This window comes from Muntiacus reevesi, chromosome 8, assembly GCF_963930625.1.
Source record: "Muntiacus reevesi chromosome 8, mMunRee1.1, whole genome shotgun sequence".
Classification (NCBI taxonomy): Eukaryota; Metazoa; Chordata; class Mammalia; order Artiodactyla; family Cervidae; genus Muntiacus; species Muntiacus reevesi.
In genome coordinates, this window is record NC_089256.1 from 64,171,485 (window position 1) to 64,193,059 (window position 21,575).

Here is a 21,575-nt window from a genome sequence, read left to right on the forward strand (position 1 = left end):
TGATGACCTCTAGGTCCACCATGTTGCTGCAAATTGCATCATTTCATTCTTTTCTGCTAAGTCACTTCAGTCGTGTCTGACTCTGTGCGACCCCTTAGATAGCAGCCCACCAGGCTCTGCTGTCCCTGGGATTCTCCAGGCAAGAACACTGGAGTGGGTTGCCATTTCCTTTTCTAATGCATGAAAGTGAAAAGTGAAAGTGAAGTCGCTCAGTCGAGTCCCGACTCTTCACGACCCCATGGACTGCAGCCCACCAGGCTCCTCTGCCCATGGGATTTTCCAGGCAAGAGTACTGGAGTGGGTTGCCATTGCCTTCTCCTCATTCTTTTCTACAGCTGAGTTAATATTCCATTGTATATATGTACCACATCTATCATTCATCTGTCCATGGACATATAAGTTGTTTCCATGTCTTGTGAATAATGTTGTGAACAGAAGGGTCCATGTATCTTTTCTGAGTTATCATTTTATATGAGTATATGCCCAGGAGTAGGATTGTTGGATCATATGGCAACTCTTATTTTTAGTTTTTTCATGAACCGTCATTCAGGTCTTCCACAGTGGCAGTACCAATTTACATTCCCACCAACAGTGTAGGAAGATTCCCTTTTCTTCACACCTCCTCTAGCATGTGTTATTTTTAGACTTTATAATGATGGCATTTCTGACTGGTTTAAGGTGGTATCTCACTGTAGTTTTGATTTGAATTTCTGTAATGATTAGTGATAAGGAGCATCTTTTCATGGGGGCATTTTTAAATATATATGCATACTGTCTCTCTCAGTCTTTAATTGGAGAAGTGCTTTGGAACTGGGTACAACTCTAGAAGGCCGAGCCCAGAAGTCTATTGACTACTCACTGAGGAATTTTTGGTTTTCAGCAGTTTATAGACTTCAGTTGTTCCTGGCCACATTTATCATAATTATCTTTAGTTAAAACTGTTTTAAAATATTATAATACATACATGAAGTGAAGTCTTAGTTGCTCACTTCTGTCTGACTCTTTGCAACCCCATGGACTGTAGCCAACCAGGCTCCTTTATCCATGGGATTTTCCAGGCAAGGATACTGGAGTGGGTTACCATTTCCTTCTCCAGGAATATATACATGAACTTGGGCTTAAAATTTGCTGTTTTAATAGTTTTTAGGTGTACAGTTCAGTAGTATTAAGTATATTCATATTGTTGTGCAGTCAAAACAACAGCCGTCTCCAGAACTTTATCTTTCAGAACTGAAACTGTACCTGTTAAACAGTAACTCCCCATTTCTCCCTCCCTGAAATCCCTGGCAACCACCAATCTACTTTGCTTTTGTGAATCTGATTACTCTAGGTACCTCATGTAAGTAGAATCATGCAGTAGTTTTTCCTCTTAAAAATATTCAATCCCTGGGGTGGAACGATCCCCTAGAGAGTGAAATGGCAAGTCACTCCAATATTCTTCCTGGAGAATTCCATGGACAGAGGAGCCTGCTGGGTTACAGTCCATAGGGTTGCAGAGTTGGACACAACTGAGCAACTAACACTTTCACTTTCATGGGTATAGCTTGCTAACCTCTTTTACTCCTAAGATCTAAAATGACAAAGTGTGCCAAGCCTCTTCCAGGAAAGAAACATACATTCCTTTTATTTAATATCTAGTTTGAAACCTCTTCAACTTAACCTTTTCTTTTCTCAGTAAAGTTTATACCTGCTTAATTTTTTTGGTCATTTTTGTTCAAGAGTCTTCATGTAAGTTTTAGTTAACTCCCATCATGGTTTTGTATCCTAAGTGCTATATTTGAAAGGCCTTCAGGATTTGGTAAATCAAGTACAAGAAATAAATGCTTGGTGCTGCATGTAGGTACCAAGGCAAATTGGTATTGGTGTGACTTAAGTACTTCTTGTCCTGATCACAGACATTCTTCTGGCCCCCCCCCCCCACCATGATAAATACTTTTAACCAATCTATTCTATTCTGTTTTAAATAGGCTGCTCAAGAAAAAGAAGAACTCCAAAGGGAAGGTGACAGTTTGGATGCTAAGATCAACAAAGCTGAGAAAGAAATCTATGCTCTAGGAAACACCCTGCAAGTGCTCAACAGCTGCAACAACAATTACAAACAATCTTTTCAGAAAGTGACTCCATCTAGTATGTAGAAATTATTGAAACTTTTAAATGAATGTACATGCAATGAAAGCTGCATAGTTATTTTTAAAAGAGGATCACTGTGCGATAAGGAAAACAAGTGCATCATGTTTGATTCAGCTGGAAAACCTAATCACCACAACCCCCCTTCCCTCCCCCACTTAAAATAAGTGCTAAGGTATTAATTCCATCTGTCACTAGTTGTAGTGATGTGGCATATTACTCCTCTATGGAGTTCATTTCAAATCTGAAAAAAAACAGCAGCATACTGGGTGCTCTATGTTGACAATATAAGAATAGTTATTTCATATCCTATTTTTCAAAAATTAGACATACAGAAGTTGACCTTTCATAATGAAAAATGTTAGAAGTTTAAATTATGTAATATTTTAAAGTTGCTTTCTACACAGCATGTTAAAAATTTAAAGCAAAAATTCTTTTAAATTCTAGGTGCTGAGTATGAGGTAAAAATTCAACTAGAAGAACAAAAAAGAGCTGTTGATGAAAAATACAGATACAAACAAAGACAAATCAGAGAACTACAGGAAGATATCCAGGTAAATTCTATAGGGCTTTAATAATAAGTCCTTAGTAAAAGTTAACTATCACTATTATAATTATTCTACTCTTGTTAATATACAACTTTTTAGAAAGGCAGTTAGAGATATCTCACTTAGAGAAAAAAGTGATCAAAGTATTAACTAGTTAAAATCCCAGTGCTAAGCCCTGACAATTGGTAATCAGTCAATAAAGTATAGCTAGCTAACTATGATCTGAGAGTTGGACTGTGAAGAAAGCTGAGTGCCAAAGAATTGATGCTTTTGAACTGTAGTATTGGAGAAGACTCTCTTGAGAGTCCCTTGGACTGCAAGGAGATCCAACCAGTCCATCCTAAAGGAGATCAGTCCTGGGTGTTCATTGGAAGGACTGATGCTGAAGCTGAAACTCCAATACTTTGGCCACCTCATGTGAAGAGTTGACTCACTGGAAAAGACCCTGATGCTGGGAGGGATTGGGGGCAGGAGGAGAAGGGGACGACAGAGGATGAGATGGTTGGATGGCATCACCAGCTCGATGGACAAGAGTTTGAGTAAACTCCAGGAGTTGGTGATGGACAGGGAGGCCTGGTGTGCTGCGATTCATGGGGTTGCAAAGAGTCGGACACGACTGAGTGGCTGAACTGAACTGAGCTGAACTATGATCTATCTACTAATCTTTATTTCAGTTAAATTCTTTAAAATCACCTTAAAAAACTGTTCCTTAAAACAAAAATTTGAGAGATGAGACAACAATGTGCTTGGTAATAAGTAGGCTCTATATAAACATTTAAGGGCTTCCCTGATTGCTCAGTGGTAAAGAATTCACCTGCCAATGCAGCAGACACAAGACAGGGGTTCGATTCCTGGGTTGGGAAGATCCACTGGAGGAAGAAATGGCAACCCACTCCAGTATTCTTCCCTGAAAAATTCCATGAACAGAAGAGCCAGGCAGGCTACAGTTAAAAGGGTCACAGAGCTGGACATGACTGAGCTCACTTACAGAGATTTTTTTTTTTTTTTTTTTTATTCAAGGAATAGATTATATGATTGTGTGCTTTCAATAGTCATTGCTTGTTTTTCTCCCAAATACCATAAAATAACCTTTCAGTGGAATTATATATAAGACTTAATCCATAAAACCATTATACTTACTATCTACTAATAGGATGTACATTATATATGCAAAGAATTGGCCACAACTCAGCAACCGAGCACATATATACAAAAACAAAGGAATCAGAATTAAATACTTGACAAGTGGCAATTATAAAAGTCATTTCTGATCCTAACCAATAAATTTGTTAATATTTCTTTTCTGCAGAGCATGAAAAATACTTTAACAGTTATAGAACACTTAACAAATAATGTCAAAGAAAAAGTAACAGAGAAGCAAGCTTATGTTCTTCAATTAAATAGAGAAACTGAGGAACAGAAGCCAAAATTAGAAAGAGTAACTAAACAGGTATTGTAAACTTTAAAAAACTGACCTGTCATATTTGTGTTTTGGAGTTCCAAATGGTAACCTCACATCTTCCTTCATCCATTAAAAAATACTTAGTTCTAGAAAATAGGTTTAAATAACTGACTGCTGTTGACCAACAGTGTGCAAAACTCATCAAGGAAGTCCGTCTTTTGAAAGATACAAAAGATGAAACACTAGAAGAACAAGATATCAAACTTCGTGAAGTGAAACAGCTTCATAAGATCATTGATGAAATGTTAATTGATATCACACAAGAAAATGCTGACATCGGTGTTATCCTTCAAACATACTTTCAACAGGTAATAAGAGTTATCTTCTAGTCAAATATTTCTTAAACATTTCATGAAGAAAAAATTATGGTATTCAACATAAAATGAAATCTACTGAAAAATATTCTGAAATGCAGTGGTACTAATGATTGCTCTTGAATATTTTTCCAGAGTGGTTTAGAACTACCTACAACTAGTACTAAAGGTAGTCGTCACAGTTCTAGATCTCCTTCCCAGACTTCACTGTTATCAGTAAGGTAAGTGGAAGGAGAAAACACCATCTCCTGATTCACTCAGTTATAGCTTCCATCCCAAGCAAATTCGGCCACTTCCATAGGCCATAGCCGTTGGACCTGCCAGTGCTCTACTATACTCTCCTCCACTTTCCCTACCTTCTGATGTTCGTGTCAGAGGCAGAAACCAGCCAGCAGCACAAGACTCTTCCCTTCTGTCTGGTGTTATCATTTCCAGTTTGACATATAGTGCTTTATGAATATCAGCTATTTCAGCAGGATAAAGCAGAGTGAAATCTTGGATGATACACATAGCATGGTCATCCCTGAGTGTAGGGAGAATTGATTAAACCATAAAAGGACCACTTGGTTGTACATACATATTGAGTAAGATTTACAAGATTAAAATCCACTGTAAAATCTAAAGAGTCAGAATTTTATTTATGCTGCTTTTTTTTGCTAAAAAGGAAATTATTATTTACTTCTACAGTTTAGTTTTACCCGGAATTCTATCAGGTAGACATTTAGTCAACATTCCTGTGCCTTGCTGACAAAATAATTATTAATATTAAAGATGATCCTCATCTTAAAATTCCCAATCTGCCACATTCAGTGCCATATTACTTTTCATTACTCCACAGCAAGATGTCATGAAAGGATTTCCTAAAAGATATTTTTAAAGTAAAACAAAACAAAAACACTTTCTATGTAAACATAGTGAGCACCACTTGAACACCCTCAGTTCAGTCGCTCAGTGGTGTCCGACTCTTTGCGACCCAATGAACCACAGAACGCCAGGCCTCCCTGTCCATCACCAACTCCTGGAGTCTACCCAAACTCATGTCCATTAAGTCGGTGATGCCATCCAACCATCTCATCCTCTATCGTCCCCTTCTCCTCCTGCCCCCAATCCCTCCCAGCATCAGGGTCTTTTCAAATCACTCAGCTCTTCGCACCAGTAAGCCAAAGTATTAAGAGTTTCAGCTTCAGCATCAGTCCTTCCAATGAACACCCAGGACTGATCTCCTTTAGGATGGACTGGTTGGATCTCCTTGCAGTCCAAGAGACTCTCAAGAGTCTTCTCCAACCCCACAGTTCAAAAGCATCAATTCTTCAGTGCTCAGCTCTCTTTATCGTCCAACTTTCACATCCATACATGACTACCGGAAAAACCATAGCCTTGACCAGACGAACCTTTGTTGGCAAAGTAATGTCTCTGCTTTTTAATATGCTGTCTAGGTTAGTCATAACTTTCCTTTCAAGAAGTAAGCATCTTTTAATTTCATGGCTGCAGTCACCATCTGTAGTGATTTTGGAGCCCCAAAAAATAAAGTCAGCCACTGTTTCTAGTTTCCCATCTATTTGCCATGAAATGATGGGACCAGATGCCATGATCTTAGATTTCTGAATGTTGAATTTTAGACCACCTTTTTCACTCTCCTCTTTCATTTTCATCAAGAGGCTCTTCAGTTCTTCTTCATTTTCTTCCATAAGGGTGGTGTCATCTGCATATCTGAGGTTATTCATATTGCTTCCAGCAAACGACTCCAGCTTGTGTGCCTTCCAGCCCAGCATTTCTCATGATGTACTCTGCATATTAAGTTAAATGAGCAGGGGGACAATATACACCCTTGCTGTACTCCTTTTCCTATTTGGAACCAGTTTGTTGTTCTATGTCCAGTTCTAATTGTTGCTTCCTAACCTGCATATAGGCTTCCTAAGAGGTAGGTCAGGTAGTCTGGTATTCCAATCTCTTTCAGAAAGTTCCACAGTATTTTGTGATCCACACAGTCAAAGGTTTTGGCATAGTCAATAAAGCAGATGTTTTTCTGGAACTCTCTTGCTTTTTTGATGATCCAGCGGATGTTGGCAATTTGGTCTGTTTCCTTTGCCTTTTCTAAAACCAGATTGAACATCTGGAAGTTCACGGTTCTCATATTGCTGAAGCCTGGCTTGGAGAATCTTGAGCATTCCTTTACTAGCGTGTGAGATAAGTGCAATTGTACAGTAGTTTGAACATTCTTTGGCATTGCCTTTCTCAGGGATTGGAACGAACAATGACCTTTTCCAGTCTGTGGCTACTGCTGAGTTTTTCAAATTTGTTGACATATTGAGTGCAGCACTTTCACAGCATCATCTTTTAGGATTTGAAATAGCTCAACTGGAATTCCATCACCTCCACTAGCTTTGTTCCTAGTGATGCTTCCTAAGGCCCACTTGACTTCACATTTCAGGATGTCTGGCTCTAGGTGATAACCATCGTGATTATCTGTGCCATGAGGATCTTTTTTATTCAGTTCTTGTGTATTCTTGCCACCTCTTAATATCTTCTGCTTCTGTCAGGTCCATATCATTTCTGTCCTTTATTAAACCCATCTTTGCATGAAATGTTCCCTTGGTATCTCTAAGTTTCTTGACGAGATCTCTAGACTTTCCCATTCTATTGTTTTCCTATTTCTTTGCATTGATCACTGAGGAAGGCTTTCTTGTTTCTCCTTGCTATTCTTTGGAACTCTGCATTCAAATAGGTCTATCTTTCCTTTTTTCTTTTGCTTTTAGCTTCTTTTCACAGTTATTTGTAAGGCCTGCTCAGAGAGTCATTTTGCTTTTTTGCATTTCTTTTTCTTGGGGATGGGCTTGATCCCTGTCTCCTGTACAGTGTCATGAACCTCTGTCCATAGTTCATCAGGCACTCTATCAGATCTAGTCCCTTAAATATATTTCTCACTTTCACTGTATAATCATATGGGATTTGACTTAGGTCATACCTGAATGGTTTAGTGATTTTCCCCACTTTCTTCAATTTCAGTCTGAATTTGGCAGGAAGTTCATGATCTGAGCTGCTCCTGGTCTTGTTTTTGCTGACTATATGTATAGAGTTTCTCCATCTTTTGCTGCATAGAATATAATCAGTCCGATTTCGATTTTGATCATCTGGTGATGTCCATGTGTAGGGTCTTCTCTTGTGTTGTTGGAAGAGGGTGTTTGCTATGACCAGTGTGTTCTCTTGGCAGAACTCTATTAGCCTTTACCCTGCTTCATTCTGTACTCCAAGGCCAAATATGCCTGTTACTCCAGGTGTTTCTTGACTTTCTACTTTTGCATTCTAGTCCCCTATAATGAAAAGGACATCTTTTTTGGCTGTTAGTTCTAAAAGGTCTTGTAGGTCTTCAGAGAACTGTTCAACTTCAGCTTCTTTTGGTCGGGGCATAGACTTGGGTTACTGTGATATTGAATGGTTTGCCTTGGAAACAAACAGAGATCATTCTGTTGTTTTTGATATTGCATCCATGCACTGCATTTCGGACTCTTGTTGACTATGATGGGTACTCCATTTCTTCTAAGGGATTCCGGCCCACAGTAGTAGATATAATGGTCATCTGAATTAAAAACACCCATTCCACCCTAGTACTTTCATAAAGGCATGCTTTCAAAACTTAGCAGAATTGTATGGATAGTTATGCTTTTCAAATGACCCCACCACTTTATCCTGTCAATAGTTCCCTTTCTTTTTTTTGGCTCAAATTATATAACCTATCATTTTAATCACTCTTGCCAGCACTCAAATTTTCTTGCCTCTTACCTTTTTTTGAATGATTTTGGCAAACTTTTAATCCTAATGATTCTAAATTAGTTATAGTTGAAACATGTTTTAAATAGAAATATATTTGCAGAACTATTTTTCTACTGATTTGAAACCTTATGTTTATCATCTTTTTCTTTTTAAACTAATTTCCTGATACTATTAATGGTCATCTTTTAAAACTCATTATTAGCACTCTTAACAGTGTATCTTTTTTGATCTCTTTAAGTAGTTGTGAGATTATGGCATCTTTGTGATTAATGAGGGGGTCTCTACTAAAATAAAAATTCTGAATTACATTACAGTAATTCTGGTTTTATTCTAGGTCATCTAAGAGTACAAGCACTTCTGCTTCTCAGACTTCGATCAAAGTATTAGAGCTGAACTTCCCAGCCTCTCCACTAACTGGCAGCACTTCCAGACCAACTAGTGCTAGCAGTGCCTCCAGTACTGGTAAAAGCACAAAGACCAATAAATGAACATTTTAAATCTCTCTTGAACAAGCTGTAAACACAAAACCAAAAGTCTCCTAAGTTTAAAACAGTGTACCACACCCTATGCTTTTGGGTGCCTTATACTGATACAGAGGCCTACTGAGATAAGTGTTAGAAATACAAAATGACCAGAGAAAAGTTTTATCCAGTGAAAAATGTAAAAACTTCATGCTAGCCATGAAACTACTCACTTCTAGTGTAACAGATCTTTTAGGAAGAAATCTCTAAAGATTTACTGTACTATATAGTTTATAACACTATTAAAATCCTTTTAGCCTAGATGACCCTGAAATTAGGTTTTATTTATTAAAAGAAACATATTTCTCAGACTTTGGGAGAAGAAATCTGTTAGTTACTTCTTTTAGCATTACCTCTCCCCCTCCCTCCACCAAGAAAACAGCTGACAGGAAAGAGAACCACTATATATCAACAACAGTGGAGCTTAAATTTCTAGGAAGCAGGCCACTCTGATCTTGAAATAAGTCATAGTGAAGATTCTGCTCTCAAGATACAACCAAGAATATGTTTTTAAGATTTCCTTGATTTTATAAACAATTTAAAGAAAGTCAGGTGTAATTAGATTTGCAATAGGAATTCTGTAAATTTCCAGTAAAGGCAGACTACCAGATTAAGAATTAGTTATTTCTGTCAATTCTTTATCATAACATGTGCCCAACACTTTGAACTCTGGAATAGAGGGTGAAGTATGACTATGTTATAAAACTGGTTTTCAAATAAATGTATCAGAATATATATAATTAAATGAGTACTGTCTTCTTCAAATCTTGGGAAAAAGTATTTCTTACAAAAACTGTCATTGTTTAGAACTGTCACTTGCAATTCCTTCTGAAAGGCAGTAACGGTAGTAAACCTGTTTCTCTGGATCACTGGAGTATTTACTGTTATTTCTTGTAACAGGCAGCAAAAGGCACAGCCAAGTCCAATGAATAAGATGGGTAAAAAGCTGAAATTTTTTTTTTGTAAAACATTTATTCCATTGAGATTTGTGAAATATAAAAACTGATTAATCTTACCATCACTTCAAATGTTCACCAAAATTCTCATTTTACTTTGCAAATTACCTGGAAGTTGAAGTATTAAACACTGTATTCCAAGCAGGCAGGGAGTAGTACTGTGACCTTGGGAAAGTTACTCCTTTATGCTTTTTTTCTCATTTATAATATAGAGACAGTAAAAGTTATCTACGTTAAGTTTATTGAAATCAGGTAATTTATATAAAGGCAAAGGGCCCAACACACTGGAATTGCATAGTGAAAATGAAAAGTCGCTCAGTCATGTCTGACTCTTTGTGACCCCATGGACTATACAGTCCATGGAATTCTCCAGGCCAAGAATAGTGTAGTGGGTAGCTTATCCCTTCTCCAGCGATCTTTCCTACCCAGGAATTGAATTGGAGTCTCCTGCATTGCAGGCGGATTCTTTACTGAGTATCAGGGAAGCCCTGGAATTGCACAGTAGCTTTTACCTATTATTGAGCCACCAACCAAGGCCTAGCACAGTATTCGTGGAATGGTTAAGTTATATTAAGTTTTGGTATTTTATTGCTGGCAAGAACTGAGAGACAGAACAAGGACTAAGTGTCTTCTTCTGCTAGCATTCTGTCACTTAGACATTTGTAGATGGGGATACTTGCTACCCTTCAACCCACCCATCCAGTGTCATCATGAATTGGAAAGATTCTAAAGCCCATGAGATTCTAAACACCTGTGACTCCTATGTATACCTATCTCTATTCTCATCTATACTGTTTTTAATAATTTGGGAAGAATCATTATGATCCAAGTTCCTTCCTTCTTCAGTTCTAGTTGCTGAAATTAATTCTGAGTTAAGTCTAGGTTCTGTCAGCTGAATCATTTGTTCAGACTCTAGGAAGAAAAGCAGAAATGCAAGCCAGCTCTAGGCTATCAAAGAACACACTCAGTGCCTTCTCAGCTGGACATCTGCAATACTAGGAGATTCCTCACTTCCTTTCCCTTAGTGGAAGACCAGATTTATAGTGTGCTTCACTTGCCACTGCTCTTTTGCTAAAAGGACTCTTTCCTACTCTGATCTATTCTTGTTGGGAATGTATTGTCTTGTCAATATTTTAAAGACATTTCTTAGGGCTACACTGTTAGCAAGGAAGGAAAAAAAGAGAGATGAGCAAGATGGGCCCCTATTCAACTTTCATGGCTTTATTCCTAAAGAACTTTTAAACATCTGGTACATAAGTCATTTTAATTAAATTAGGCTTTAGATGTCAATTAGACAAGACACATACCTGTCTACCGTTTAAAAATGTTATGCAAGAAAATTCACCTTTAAACAAATAATGATTATAAAATGGTATTTAACATTCAAATAATCTCTTTAGAAAGTCAAGAGCTTTTAACAGAATGAAATAATTTTTGATAAAAATGATCCAAGTGTTCAATGCACAAATTTAATATTTTTTCAAACAGCAGGATAAGGTGAACCCAAGGAATTCTAACATACCGTAGTACAATGAAGAAACAATACTTTGAGAGTTATCTTTAGGTGAAGAAGTTTAAATCATCAGAATAAGAAATAACTGTACATAACATACACACATTAAAAAAAAAATCAAGCTATTAAAAGGGGACCTATAACTGAAACAAATATACCTTGAGAACCGCTATAAAAAGCAATTGACTTCCATAATGTCTACAAATAAAATAACCACGGGAGCAGAGATTTCTGCACTGGACTGTATTACTAAAAGATGCAAATATTTTATTAAAAGTCTTTAGTGTAATGTTGAAGATACCCTTGGCATATTAGTTTTTTGGCTTATTTCCTTTTTCTTTCTCAAATGCAGCTATCTGATTAAATATATTGAGTAAATTTTGAGGTAAATTTTTTTTAACTCCACCTTCTGAATGATCTTTGCTATTGAGTCCCTCTCCCTGAACCTCTGTTTTAATATCCTCCACGTAATTACCCTCTCTTTCATATTCTCCTTGAATTTTATTTAATTGATATCTTTGCTCATGTCTACTTAGATCACGTGATCCAGAGTAAGTGGATTTCTTATATTTTTCTCCTGACTTCCAAGAGTAGTCTGAGCTTGCTGGTGAGGTAGCATGTCTCGTGGAACCTGGCTCCCACTTTCTATAGTGCTCTCTTCTTCCTTCTGTATCTTTTTCAAATCTTCTATAACCATACATTTTTACCTTATCCTCTGAATTCCTATAAAAAGAATCTGAGGAATCTCTTCTACTGGAAAAATGTCTTTCTGATTTATATGGCTTTTCTGTTCTGCTACTACCTGCCTGAGTTTTATAGCTATCATAAAAATCTCTTGGATCTTCAGACCTACCTCCAAAATCATCCGGAATTTCAACAGAAGATGATGAGAAAGAACATTTATCTTTTTCTTTTACCTGTTTCTTTTGATATGGTAACCTATCCTGCTTTTCCAATAGTTTTTCCACTTCTTGTTTTTGGTTAAGAAAAGATGCTGACGTATTAGCTGGAACTGGGAAGCACTCATCTTTCTTATTCTGATCTATCTGATTTGAGGATGCCTTAGCTGAATGCCTTTTAGAACTTCGAGAAGACTCTGAGCGGTTCCTCTTATGTTTCTTATGCCTTTTGTGACCAGAAGATGAAGAGGATGATGAAGAGGAAACTGATTCATCAGCAGAAGAGACACTCGAAGAAGAAGTTGATTTTCTTCTTTTTTTCTTTAGCCTAAAAAAATGTAGTTAACTCATCAGATATGTTGAATATAAAAATGTTTAATTACCCATAAAGATTTTAGTTCTATTTTATTCTCTTTAAAGATTTTATAAAAGTTTGTGGCTTATATAAGAATTATAGTAATAAGTTTAGTTTTTACTACAATATCCAATTTTACCATTAGTCATGACTTTTGGAAAAATACTTGTGTAGACAATTGTCACTGAAAGCAAATCCATCATTTTTGAAATACATGGTGACACTTCTAAAATTACCTTAAAAATTTAAGACCATCTGAATACATAAAGTAGAGAACTAACGTTTTACATTTGGCTACTTTGGCCACCTCATGCGAAGAGTTGATTCATTGGAAAAGACCCTGATGCTGGGAGGGATTGGGGCAGGAGGAGAAGGGAACGACAGAAGATGAGATGGCAGGATGGCATCACCAACTCAACAGACGTGAGTCTGAGTAACCTCTGCTGGTTGGTGATGAACAGGGAGGCCTGGCGTGCTGCGATTCATGGGGTCGCAAAGACTGGGACACGACTGAGCGACTGAGCTGAACTGAACTGAGTTCATGGTTTTACCACCTCAGGACTACTAACATTTTTGGCCAAGTAACTCTTTGCTGGGAGGGCAGGGAGTGGTGAAATTCTACATCATTGTTTAAGTTTAGCAGCATCTCTGACCTCTATCCACTAGATGCCAGCAGTACCTATCAGTTAAGAAAACCAAAAATGTCCCATGGGAAACCACACCCAGTTGAGAACTACTGCTCTAATTCTGAAACATTTCTCCCTAAAATACAGATAATTAAAATAATATTTTAATTCTAAATTTTTTTTTGCAGAATTCTAGCCATCCATTCTATTTTGCTTTATCTCTTTTACAGAAAAATTTATGGTACACATACTTGCTAAGAATTATTGATTATGACTTGAAACACTTTAATTTTTTACTTACTTTATCTCCCAAATGGCACTTTGGTTCAACTGAGTACTTGCTTTAAGTTTAAAAATACTGAATATTATAGTTTACCTTTTCTCCTCTTTTAAGAGCTTACGCAACTTTTCTGCACTTGTTTCTATTTTCTTTGTTTTCTGCTTTTCTTCCTTTTCAGCTTGTTTTTCTCTTAATTCCAAAGATTTCTTTTAGAACCCAGATATCGGAAAAAACCACACGTTAAAAATAGCAGAATATATAAAATCCAGTTTTCAAAAGACCAACCCACCCCCCAACCAGAAACCAAATGTGGTATACCCAAGTCACCATATATCCAGCATTAAAAAAGTATTTTTAACATATAAAAATTAATCACAGGTGTTTGGCATCAATCATTGAATAGCCAGAACAGTATTGAGGACCATATTGCAGTTGGTATTCCATGAAAAAAAAGGGAAGCCATTGCATTGATACCCATGACCCAGAGTGCGAGAAAGAGAAAAAATAAAATCCATGAAAAAAAAAATATATATATATATATATATATAAACCATTAAAAATTGAAACAGGACACAAATTTTATAAATAAAATTCAAAGGAAGAAATCCCGATATGGTGAGTTGAGAGGGGAATCACCATGTTCAAATACAAACCATTTAAAAAATAGCACAGCCCAGTTGGATGCATGGTTACATAAGAAATCATTTTCCAGTTTGAGGATGGGGATGAGCAGCACCAGATGTCAGACACAGCAGCAATGGTCCAATTCAGAAGAAAATGCATGAGAAAACATCATCATCAGTATTACAGGAAAAGACAGTTTAAAATATTTTTCAGAACGGTTTTTATAATTAGTTCAATTACAGTAAAAATACTGAATTTTGTAACCATCAGGAAAGCTCACTACAAGGATAATTCTACAAGGACAATTGCATACCAAATAGGCAATGGGAATTTTCTCAACAAAACTATGAAGTAATGCCAAACCCAACTAAGAAGAGCTGTATCTAAAAAACTTTTCATAATGCCATAATTAAGTGACCTAGAATAGTTTCCCTAGAAGAAAGTTAAGTTTTGGCATTAATTTTAAAAATGACTACATTTCTAAGAGGAAATAAAGAATCACCTGCATATATATATGAAGCTTCTGCAAAGCATCCTCTGCATCTTTGAAAGTTTCATCCAAAGCCAAAGCCTTCTTATAATAACTTTCAGCATTTAAAAACTTTTCTTCTTCTTCTAACCTAAATTCAAAAGGAAAATTTAAATTTTTTGGTAAAAACTAGAAGTTCTCAAATATGCATATAGGGCAGAAGCTTATGTGAGTTCATTAGGGAAAAACTATGTTTAGCAAATAATTTTCCAAATTTAACAATACTTAAATACTGTGCTTCCGCTATTTTTTTTAGTGTTGTTGTAAAAGACAATATAAAACCACATAAAACAAATCAGAGAAACTGAACTCACAGAGAATAGACTCGTGGTTGCTGGAGGTGGGTAAAATGGGTGAAAATGATTCATTTTATAAACTTCCAGGTATAAAATAAAGTCCTGAGGATGTAATATACAGCATGGTGATTATAGGTAGTACCATACTGTATATCTGAAAGTGGCAAAAAGAGTACATCTTAAAAGTTCTCATCACAAGAAAAAAATATATAACTGTGTAATGATGAATGTTAACTAGACACAATGGTCAATCCTATGTTGAACATAACCTGAAACTAACATAAAAGTTATGTGTCAACTATGTTTCAAACAAACAAAAAAACAAACAGGAATTCATTACTGATAACTAAAGCCATATTATAGGTCAAGCAGTGGTATTTTAATATAATTTGTGAAAACACACAATCAACTGACACTCTCTGAAATTTAGTATGATCTTGAGCTTTAGCACAGAATTATGTAGGCTGGCTTCTCCTAGTAGTTTATGAAGAGTTTTCCTTTCTACAGAAAAATTTTCCCAGAAAATTCACTGCTAAAATCACAAATACCAAGGCACACATATCACAACCAGCCTGCAGAAAGAATAATCATCATCATTATTAGATGATGCTCACAAGTCTGTGTTGTGAAATATCAGAATTAGAAAGTTTAGACATAGATCAGTGAAAGGATTTTGCACAATATTTTCAGTTTTTAGAAAGGAAAAGGTATTCACTGTAAAACAAATGAATAAACCCAGTGGTTTCAATGCAATCACTTCTGTGTCAGATAGGATGAGGGGAAGAAGGAACAAGCCAAAGACGATCAAGATTTCTGAACTGGATGACCGAATAGATGGTGTTGCCATTCACAGAGCTAAAAATCACAAGTATGTGAATAGTAAGACAACCACATCTAAGTAGGCACTAGCTATGTACCTAGGGGCTTCCCTGTGGCTCAGATGGTAAAGAATCTGCCAGCAATGCGGGAGACCTGGGTCTGATCCCTGGGTTGGGAAGATCCCCTGGAGCAGGGCATGGCAACCACACCAGTATTCTTGCCTGGAGAATCCCCATGGACAGAGAAACCTGGCAGGTTACAATCCATGGGGTCGCAAAGAGTTGGACAGAAAACTGAACGACTAAGCACAGTTATGTAAGCTATGTAAGAAAGAAAAAAGATGCTCCAATCACTTGGGTCCAAGTAGAAGTTCTTATCAGTTAAAAACAAACATTGCAAAATTTCATTTGTATGGAGTTCTGAAATGATCGTACAAACTGTAATGATCTGGCAAATTCATGAAGCAGAAAAGGGATGATTCTATTTAAGAAAAAATGATAGCAAAAAAGATGGTGGCCCTTAATTATTAAAGCAGGCTGTTACCAAATTATTTATATTAAAAATATTATATTTCTTCAAGATATAAATTAGACTAGTCTGTTAGTCATTATGCCAAGTACTATGCCAGTATCTCAGCACAGTATAATACAGGTTACAGGGTTTGTTCTTAATGTTTTGCTCTTCATTTAATCTAAGTTCATGGATTTTATTAGACAAAGTAGAGCAATAAGTTGACTACAACAGTGAAATCTTATATACAATGAACTACAGAGTTCTCAATTTATATTTCTGGCATTATAATTACTAGAATGATGAAATGAGTTAGAAATTTCTATGAAACAAAAACTTTTGGTGTGTGCCCAGGATAAGATTTACCTATTATCTTTCTATGTATTAAAATACATACTCAGAACAGTGAACTCAAGACACTAAAATATCTCCAATCATGAAGAAAGTAGTAAGGAAAGATAAAAGGACCAGAAAATGTAAAAAGGACTATATTTAAAAAACATTTTCAATCAAAACTGAAACTAGGAGTATCTGAGCTAAGTCAAAGCTGCTATTTCTTTAAGTTCAAGATTTTATAGTAGTTGGCTATTAAATATTAGATCTCTACTATTAAACAAATCTGACACTTACTGCCCTCCTCTTTCTACAAGTGTCTGGCATAGGTATTTTCTTGCATTTCTGTGAGTTGGACAGTTTTCCAGTGCAAGTTCAAAATCTTCTATTGCTTTGTTCAGACTTCCTTTTGTTGCATATCTATAGATATGAGACAAAATTAGAGGAATTTATCTTGTGAGCTATTCGTAAATCTTATATACATTTATCTTCTAAATATTCCTCAAAACCCATGATCCACTTACAATGCTCCACGAGCTACCAAAGCTTCCACATTTTGTTTGTCTATTTCCAGAGCCTTATTGTATTCATTCATAGCATCCACATGGCGTCCAACCTTAAAATAATCAACTCCAATCTTCACACTAAAAATATATTTTAAAGCATACACAACAAATATTTCACAGAATATCCAAACAAAATGTTAGCATAAATAAAATTTTAAAGCAAACCAAATTTATTATTAGTCCTCAATATTCTCAGTATTTGGATAATTTCATAACAGTCTTTGGATAATTTTGTAACAAATATTTATGAAATCCAAATATCAATATACTAATTCCTTTTTAACAAAATTTAAAAAATATTGGCTAAAATGTAAATCTTTAAAGTTTACAACATAGTAGCATTTATATCTATAAAAAAGCTAATCTCAAAAAGGTATCATTTAAATTTATTTATAAACAAATTTTGTCTTAAAGATGACATAAGCATGCTTGCCTTAACTTAACCTGTTAGGTTAAATAATGCAATTGCTGAATGACAAAATCTTCATACCATTTTAAAGCCCATGATGCAGACTGCTTCTTCCTTAACGCAGAAGCAAAATCATCCTCAGAGAAATTTTTGCTATTAAAGAAAATAAAAGTCAAACTGTAAATATTTTTTTGGGTAACTACATCTCACTTTACCTGACAGATAAAAACTGAAATCTCAAGTAAAAAATCTGTATTCCCATTTATAACGCAAAATTTTTGAACTCTCAGGAATGACTATTAAAAAAGTATTTTCCTTTAGCATATACATAAAATTCTTATAAATTTTCTGCATCTTATAGATTTTTTCTGCATCTACCTGGTAACATGGCACACATCAATCACTGATAAGACTCCACTCCAAAAGGAGAAGGGATCATCTAGTTCATTCAAACGCTGGCATACTGCTTAGGATAATCAACTGTGTTCTTCAGTTATGCAGCTTCTCACATCAGCACCACAGACCTCACCACTTAACAGAACAATACTGATTTACTATACCTTTGAAGGCCTCTCATTAAAGATGGTGGATTAGATTCATCTATTCCTAGTTTTCCTAAAAGGAATTCAACCACTCCTGGATTAACAAATCCCAAAGAACTCTGCATGATATTCTCATAGGATTCCAAAGAATTGCTATTTAGTTCAACGCTTTTCCTTAAAAAAAAAAAAAAAAAAAAATCACAAAATATAAAGATGATTAAGATGATTAACACAATTAAACAGTGTGTCCCAAATTTTCATTATGGAAATAACATTATTATATGAGATTTAAATACTCAGACCATTTTTGTACATGAAGGTGTGGCAATTATGATTTGGTTCCTTTTACCAAGTTTGAACTGATTTATGGGTTATAAAAATAAAATTAGCATATTTTGAAATAAGAGAAATTAGAATTCTACTTTCTTGTTAGAAGTTGGGCAAAATCTGCGATTTTTTAGCCAAGAAATTGTTTTGCAATTAACTTGTTGAGACAAATTACCTGTAGTACAAAGGAAGTTCTTCAGAACTAATTACACCTAATTTAATACCAGATAGGTATTGTTTTGCAATTAATTTGTTGAGACAAATTACCTGTAGTACAAAGGAAGTTCTTCAGAACTAATTACACCTAATTTAATACCAGATAGGTGTGGTGGAAGAGATGAGCTATATAGAGACACTGCAAGCTTTTCATGGTATCTGTCAATATCCTTGATTCCAGCTTAAAAAATAAGAAAATTAAGTTGATTAGCAAAGCAATGCAAACTAACATAAACATGACCACAGTTACTTTTTTTTTTTTTTTACTAATATGAGGAAACTGATCACCTCGAATGATGTCACCAGTTTGGTAATATGATAAAGGATCTCCATGGTTACTGATTGAAGGCATGTCTCTTAGTGGACATAGAGCCTGCAATGAGAAGCACTGTAAAACACTAGACATTCTATTCTTCAATGAGAAGTGTCTTCTTTTATTCTAGCAGTTCAGTATAAACAGCTAAGACTTGACAGGAATATTAAGAAAACAACTAGCACTCTAGAGTCTAAATTTAAACTTCTGTGCCCAAACATAAACAAAAAAGTTTCCTGGTTCAGGTCAAAGCTAAACTCTCATGAAACTTGCAATTAGTTTTAGAAACTGAATATAAGTATGCATGATGAAACAAAAAGATATTTTGTGCTTATTAAACATAAAACTAAAATCTGTCCAGAAAGTAGGAGATTTTCAAAGAAAATGAAATGTGGTTTCTTCTGGGTTTAGGTGTGTTATCAAGTTTGTGGCATTTTCTGGTTTTCTTCCCTCTCTATCTGCCTTAATAGATAATATCAAACCTTTCGAATTAAAGTGACATACTGTATTTCAAATTTAGATCTATTCACCTTAGGCAAAGCATCATGATGTACAAATCACTTAATTATTGGAAATATATACACTTAAGACAAGAAGACAGGAATTTGTTTCTAAATTACCCACATGCAAGTATCTAGTGCTTAATACTAAATAATTAAAGACTTTCAACTAGAAGAAATAACCCTGGCTACTAACTAATCTCACCAGGTCCACTAATATGAGCATTTAAAAAAGGACCCCACTTCTGCCAGCCAAATGACCAAAACCTCCAAACTAGAAACAGTGGCAGAAACTGTAATTCTATTACTGCTAATAATTTTTTTAAAAAATTAAAAAGTACTTAATTTTTCTATTAACACTTATTTAATTCTAAAAACTAGGTCTGCAGAGTACACTTAATTACAGCTGCAGCTGGATGAAAAGAAAAATTTTTGCACTGAGATGACATTTTTATCAAAAACAAATAACTAAAAGGTGAATAACTTACTGTGATTTCTAAGTGGGATATATCTCTCATAATGCCACTGCCTAGACAAATCAACACCATGAAAAACCCAAATTCCCGAATGGAACTAATTCTTCCAATCACTATATCACCACGCTCAATGTCTCGAAAAAACAGCTCTCTCCGGTCCATACTAGGTATCTCCATGAATTGCTCTAACGGTGGCATGACTGCATAACAATCTGAAAAAATAAGTAACAAAATTACTAACAACAGCTCTGTGTTCTGCCTCATCAAAGTGCTGTTAAACCAAAACGCAACAATTTTAAGACTAAACACACCATCATTGTCTTCACTAACTTCAGCAGTTGCAGGTGCATCTGATTTCCAGGAAAGTGCAAAAAGCAGATCCGCTTTTTTGGAAATGAATTTTTGTAATTCAATGTTGTCAACTCTCCTCTCTTTTCTTAAAAAGAAAACAAAATTTATGAAAACTAGTTTTTCTGCAAAAGTTTTAGTGCGTACAAGCTTCTGCTCTCTGCTTTAATCGCCCAATCGTGACCATCCTAAGCTCTTGGCCACACATCTTCCGAAAAAAAGTTTTAACCAGGGATCCCCTCATACGCCATTCTGTAGATGGAGGGCGCGGAAACTTAAAAATTAACAACCGCGCTGTTTCAGATATACACAAGCCCAAAGGATTTTAGCTAAAGAATCCGCGCCTTTGGTGGCAGTACTAGATTTAAAAGTTCAACCCACATCCCGCATTGCCCACATCAGGGAGAAGGTATCCTCCTCCATCCTGCCCTCGAAGCCGGCGCCGCAGTCCTCACGTGCTCACAGCCTCGGCTCAGCAGCCGGACTGCCTTAATGAAGCCAGGAGCTGCGGCCCCTCTACCGTCTCGCAGCGGCGCCGCCGTCCCATTACCTTCCCGGTAACTGCTGCTGGCCCGGCGGGCCCCGGGCAGGGTCGGCCACCGACCCCAGGAGGCTCCGGAAGTGCGGGTTGTCCTGCTGCTCGCTCCGGAGCAGGGAGAGCAAAGACGGGCCGTGGAAATTTAGTGACTGCCGCAAGAGGTCTCGGTCCATGGCTAGAAACTGCCGTGACCAGAGGCCAATGGGCTGCCAGCCCCCGGTTCGGTGCCCGCTACTTCAGGCCGTGGTCGTGGAGGCTGAGCAAGCGGCCTGGAAGCCGCCGGAAGCACACATCGCAGACACCTCCAGAGTGGCCTCCCGGAAGTGTTCTGGAACCGCCCCCAGCGGCGGTGCGGCGGAGCGCAGTTTTGGTATCGCGAAATTGAGCGAGATTACGGAAGCCGGGAGGATTGGGGCAAGTTTTTCCGGGGCTAAGGGCCGGTTTCGCTCTGAGGTAGTGAAATGTGTAACAAGTTTTCGTTTTAAAATTTCTGAGGTGTTATTACACTGAAATGGCCCAAGCTCTAATCTGTGAATAATAATTCATCCTTGTGTTGAGCGAGGCGCCTCTAAGTGCCAGTGTCAGGAAGAGAACCCTGAGCGGGTTACAAAGTTTCTTACCTCTGAGTTTCTAAATATCTACGTCTCAGGCATAACTGCATTAAAACGACCGTTCTGGGAGACTTCCTGTTAGGCTGTAGGGCAGAAGAAAGGAAGAACATTAATATTTATTAAACACTGGAGTTATGTTTTCTCGCCGTACTCTGTTCACTGTTAGTGATTTTAGAGTTAAAACCAGAATGACTTTAATGCCTAGACATATGCATATTTTGTTTTGTTGTTTAGTCGCTTAGTCGT

The 21,575-nt window shown here is 36.5% G+C and overlaps 2 protein-coding genes across 3 annotated transcripts in view; one reads left to right on the forward strand and one right to left on the reverse strand.

The window, feature by feature from the left end:
• CCDC39 (coiled-coil domain 39 molecular ruler complex subunit) overlaps positions 1–8,727 on the forward strand; it is a 50,399-nt gene extending 41,672 nt beyond the window's left edge. The window contains exons 15-20 of the mRNA XM_065942278.1: positions 1,968–2,127; positions 2,575–2,681; positions 3,985–4,125; positions 4,266–4,445; positions 4,587–4,672; positions 8,557–8,727. Coding sequence (XP_065798350.1) covers positions 1,968–2,127; positions 2,575–2,681; positions 3,985–4,125; positions 4,266–4,445; positions 4,587–4,672; positions 8,557–8,710 — 828 coding nt within the window. The 3' untranslated portion in view covers positions 8,711–8,727. The remainder of the gene's footprint in view (positions 1–1,967; positions 2,128–2,574; positions 2,682–3,984; positions 4,126–4,265; positions 4,446–4,586; positions 4,673–8,556) is intronic.
• Positions 8,728–10,163: 1,436 nt separating this feature from the next.
• Positions 10,164–21,032, reverse strand: TTC14 (tetratricopeptide repeat domain 14). Of its 2 annotated transcripts, XM_065942277.1 has the most exons (12): positions 20,731–21,032; positions 20,144–20,268; positions 19,845–20,044; positions 18,832–18,916; positions 18,595–18,724; positions 18,019–18,174; positions 17,540–17,611; positions 17,008–17,127; positions 16,781–16,903; positions 14,499–14,616; positions 13,469–13,578; positions 10,164–12,439 (listed from the first exon to the last, which is right to left on the reverse strand). In XM_065942277.1, the coding sequence occupies exons 1-12, from the start codon at positions 20,889–20,891 to the stop codon at positions 11,524–11,526; spliced, it is 2,316 nt and encodes a 771-aa protein (XP_065798349.1). In that variant the 5' UTR covers positions 20,892–21,032; the 3' UTR covers positions 10,164–11,523. The 2 variants fall into 2 exon arrangements, 1 of the variants encoding a protein (XP_065798349.1); XR_010664162.1 differs by lacking the exon at positions 10,164–12,439 and having other exon boundaries at positions 14,026–14,616.
• Between the last annotated feature and the right edge of the window lie 543 nt (positions 21,033–21,575).

Excerpts from the sequence above, each read along its gene's own strand:
- TTC14 (XM_065942277.1), bottom strand. The coding sequence starts at position 20,891 with ATGGACCGAGACCTCTTGCGGCAGTCACTAAATTTCCACGGCCCGTCT. Across the intron at positions 20,269-20,730 it reads CAGCAGCAGTTACCGGGAAG|AAAAGAGAGGAGAGTTGACA; the intron begins GTAATGGGACGG and ends TTTCTTTTTAAG. Across the intron at positions 17,612-18,018 it reads TTAATGAGAGGCCTTCAAAG|CAAAAATTTCTCTGAGGATG; the intron begins GTATAGTAAATC and ends TTTCTTTAATAG.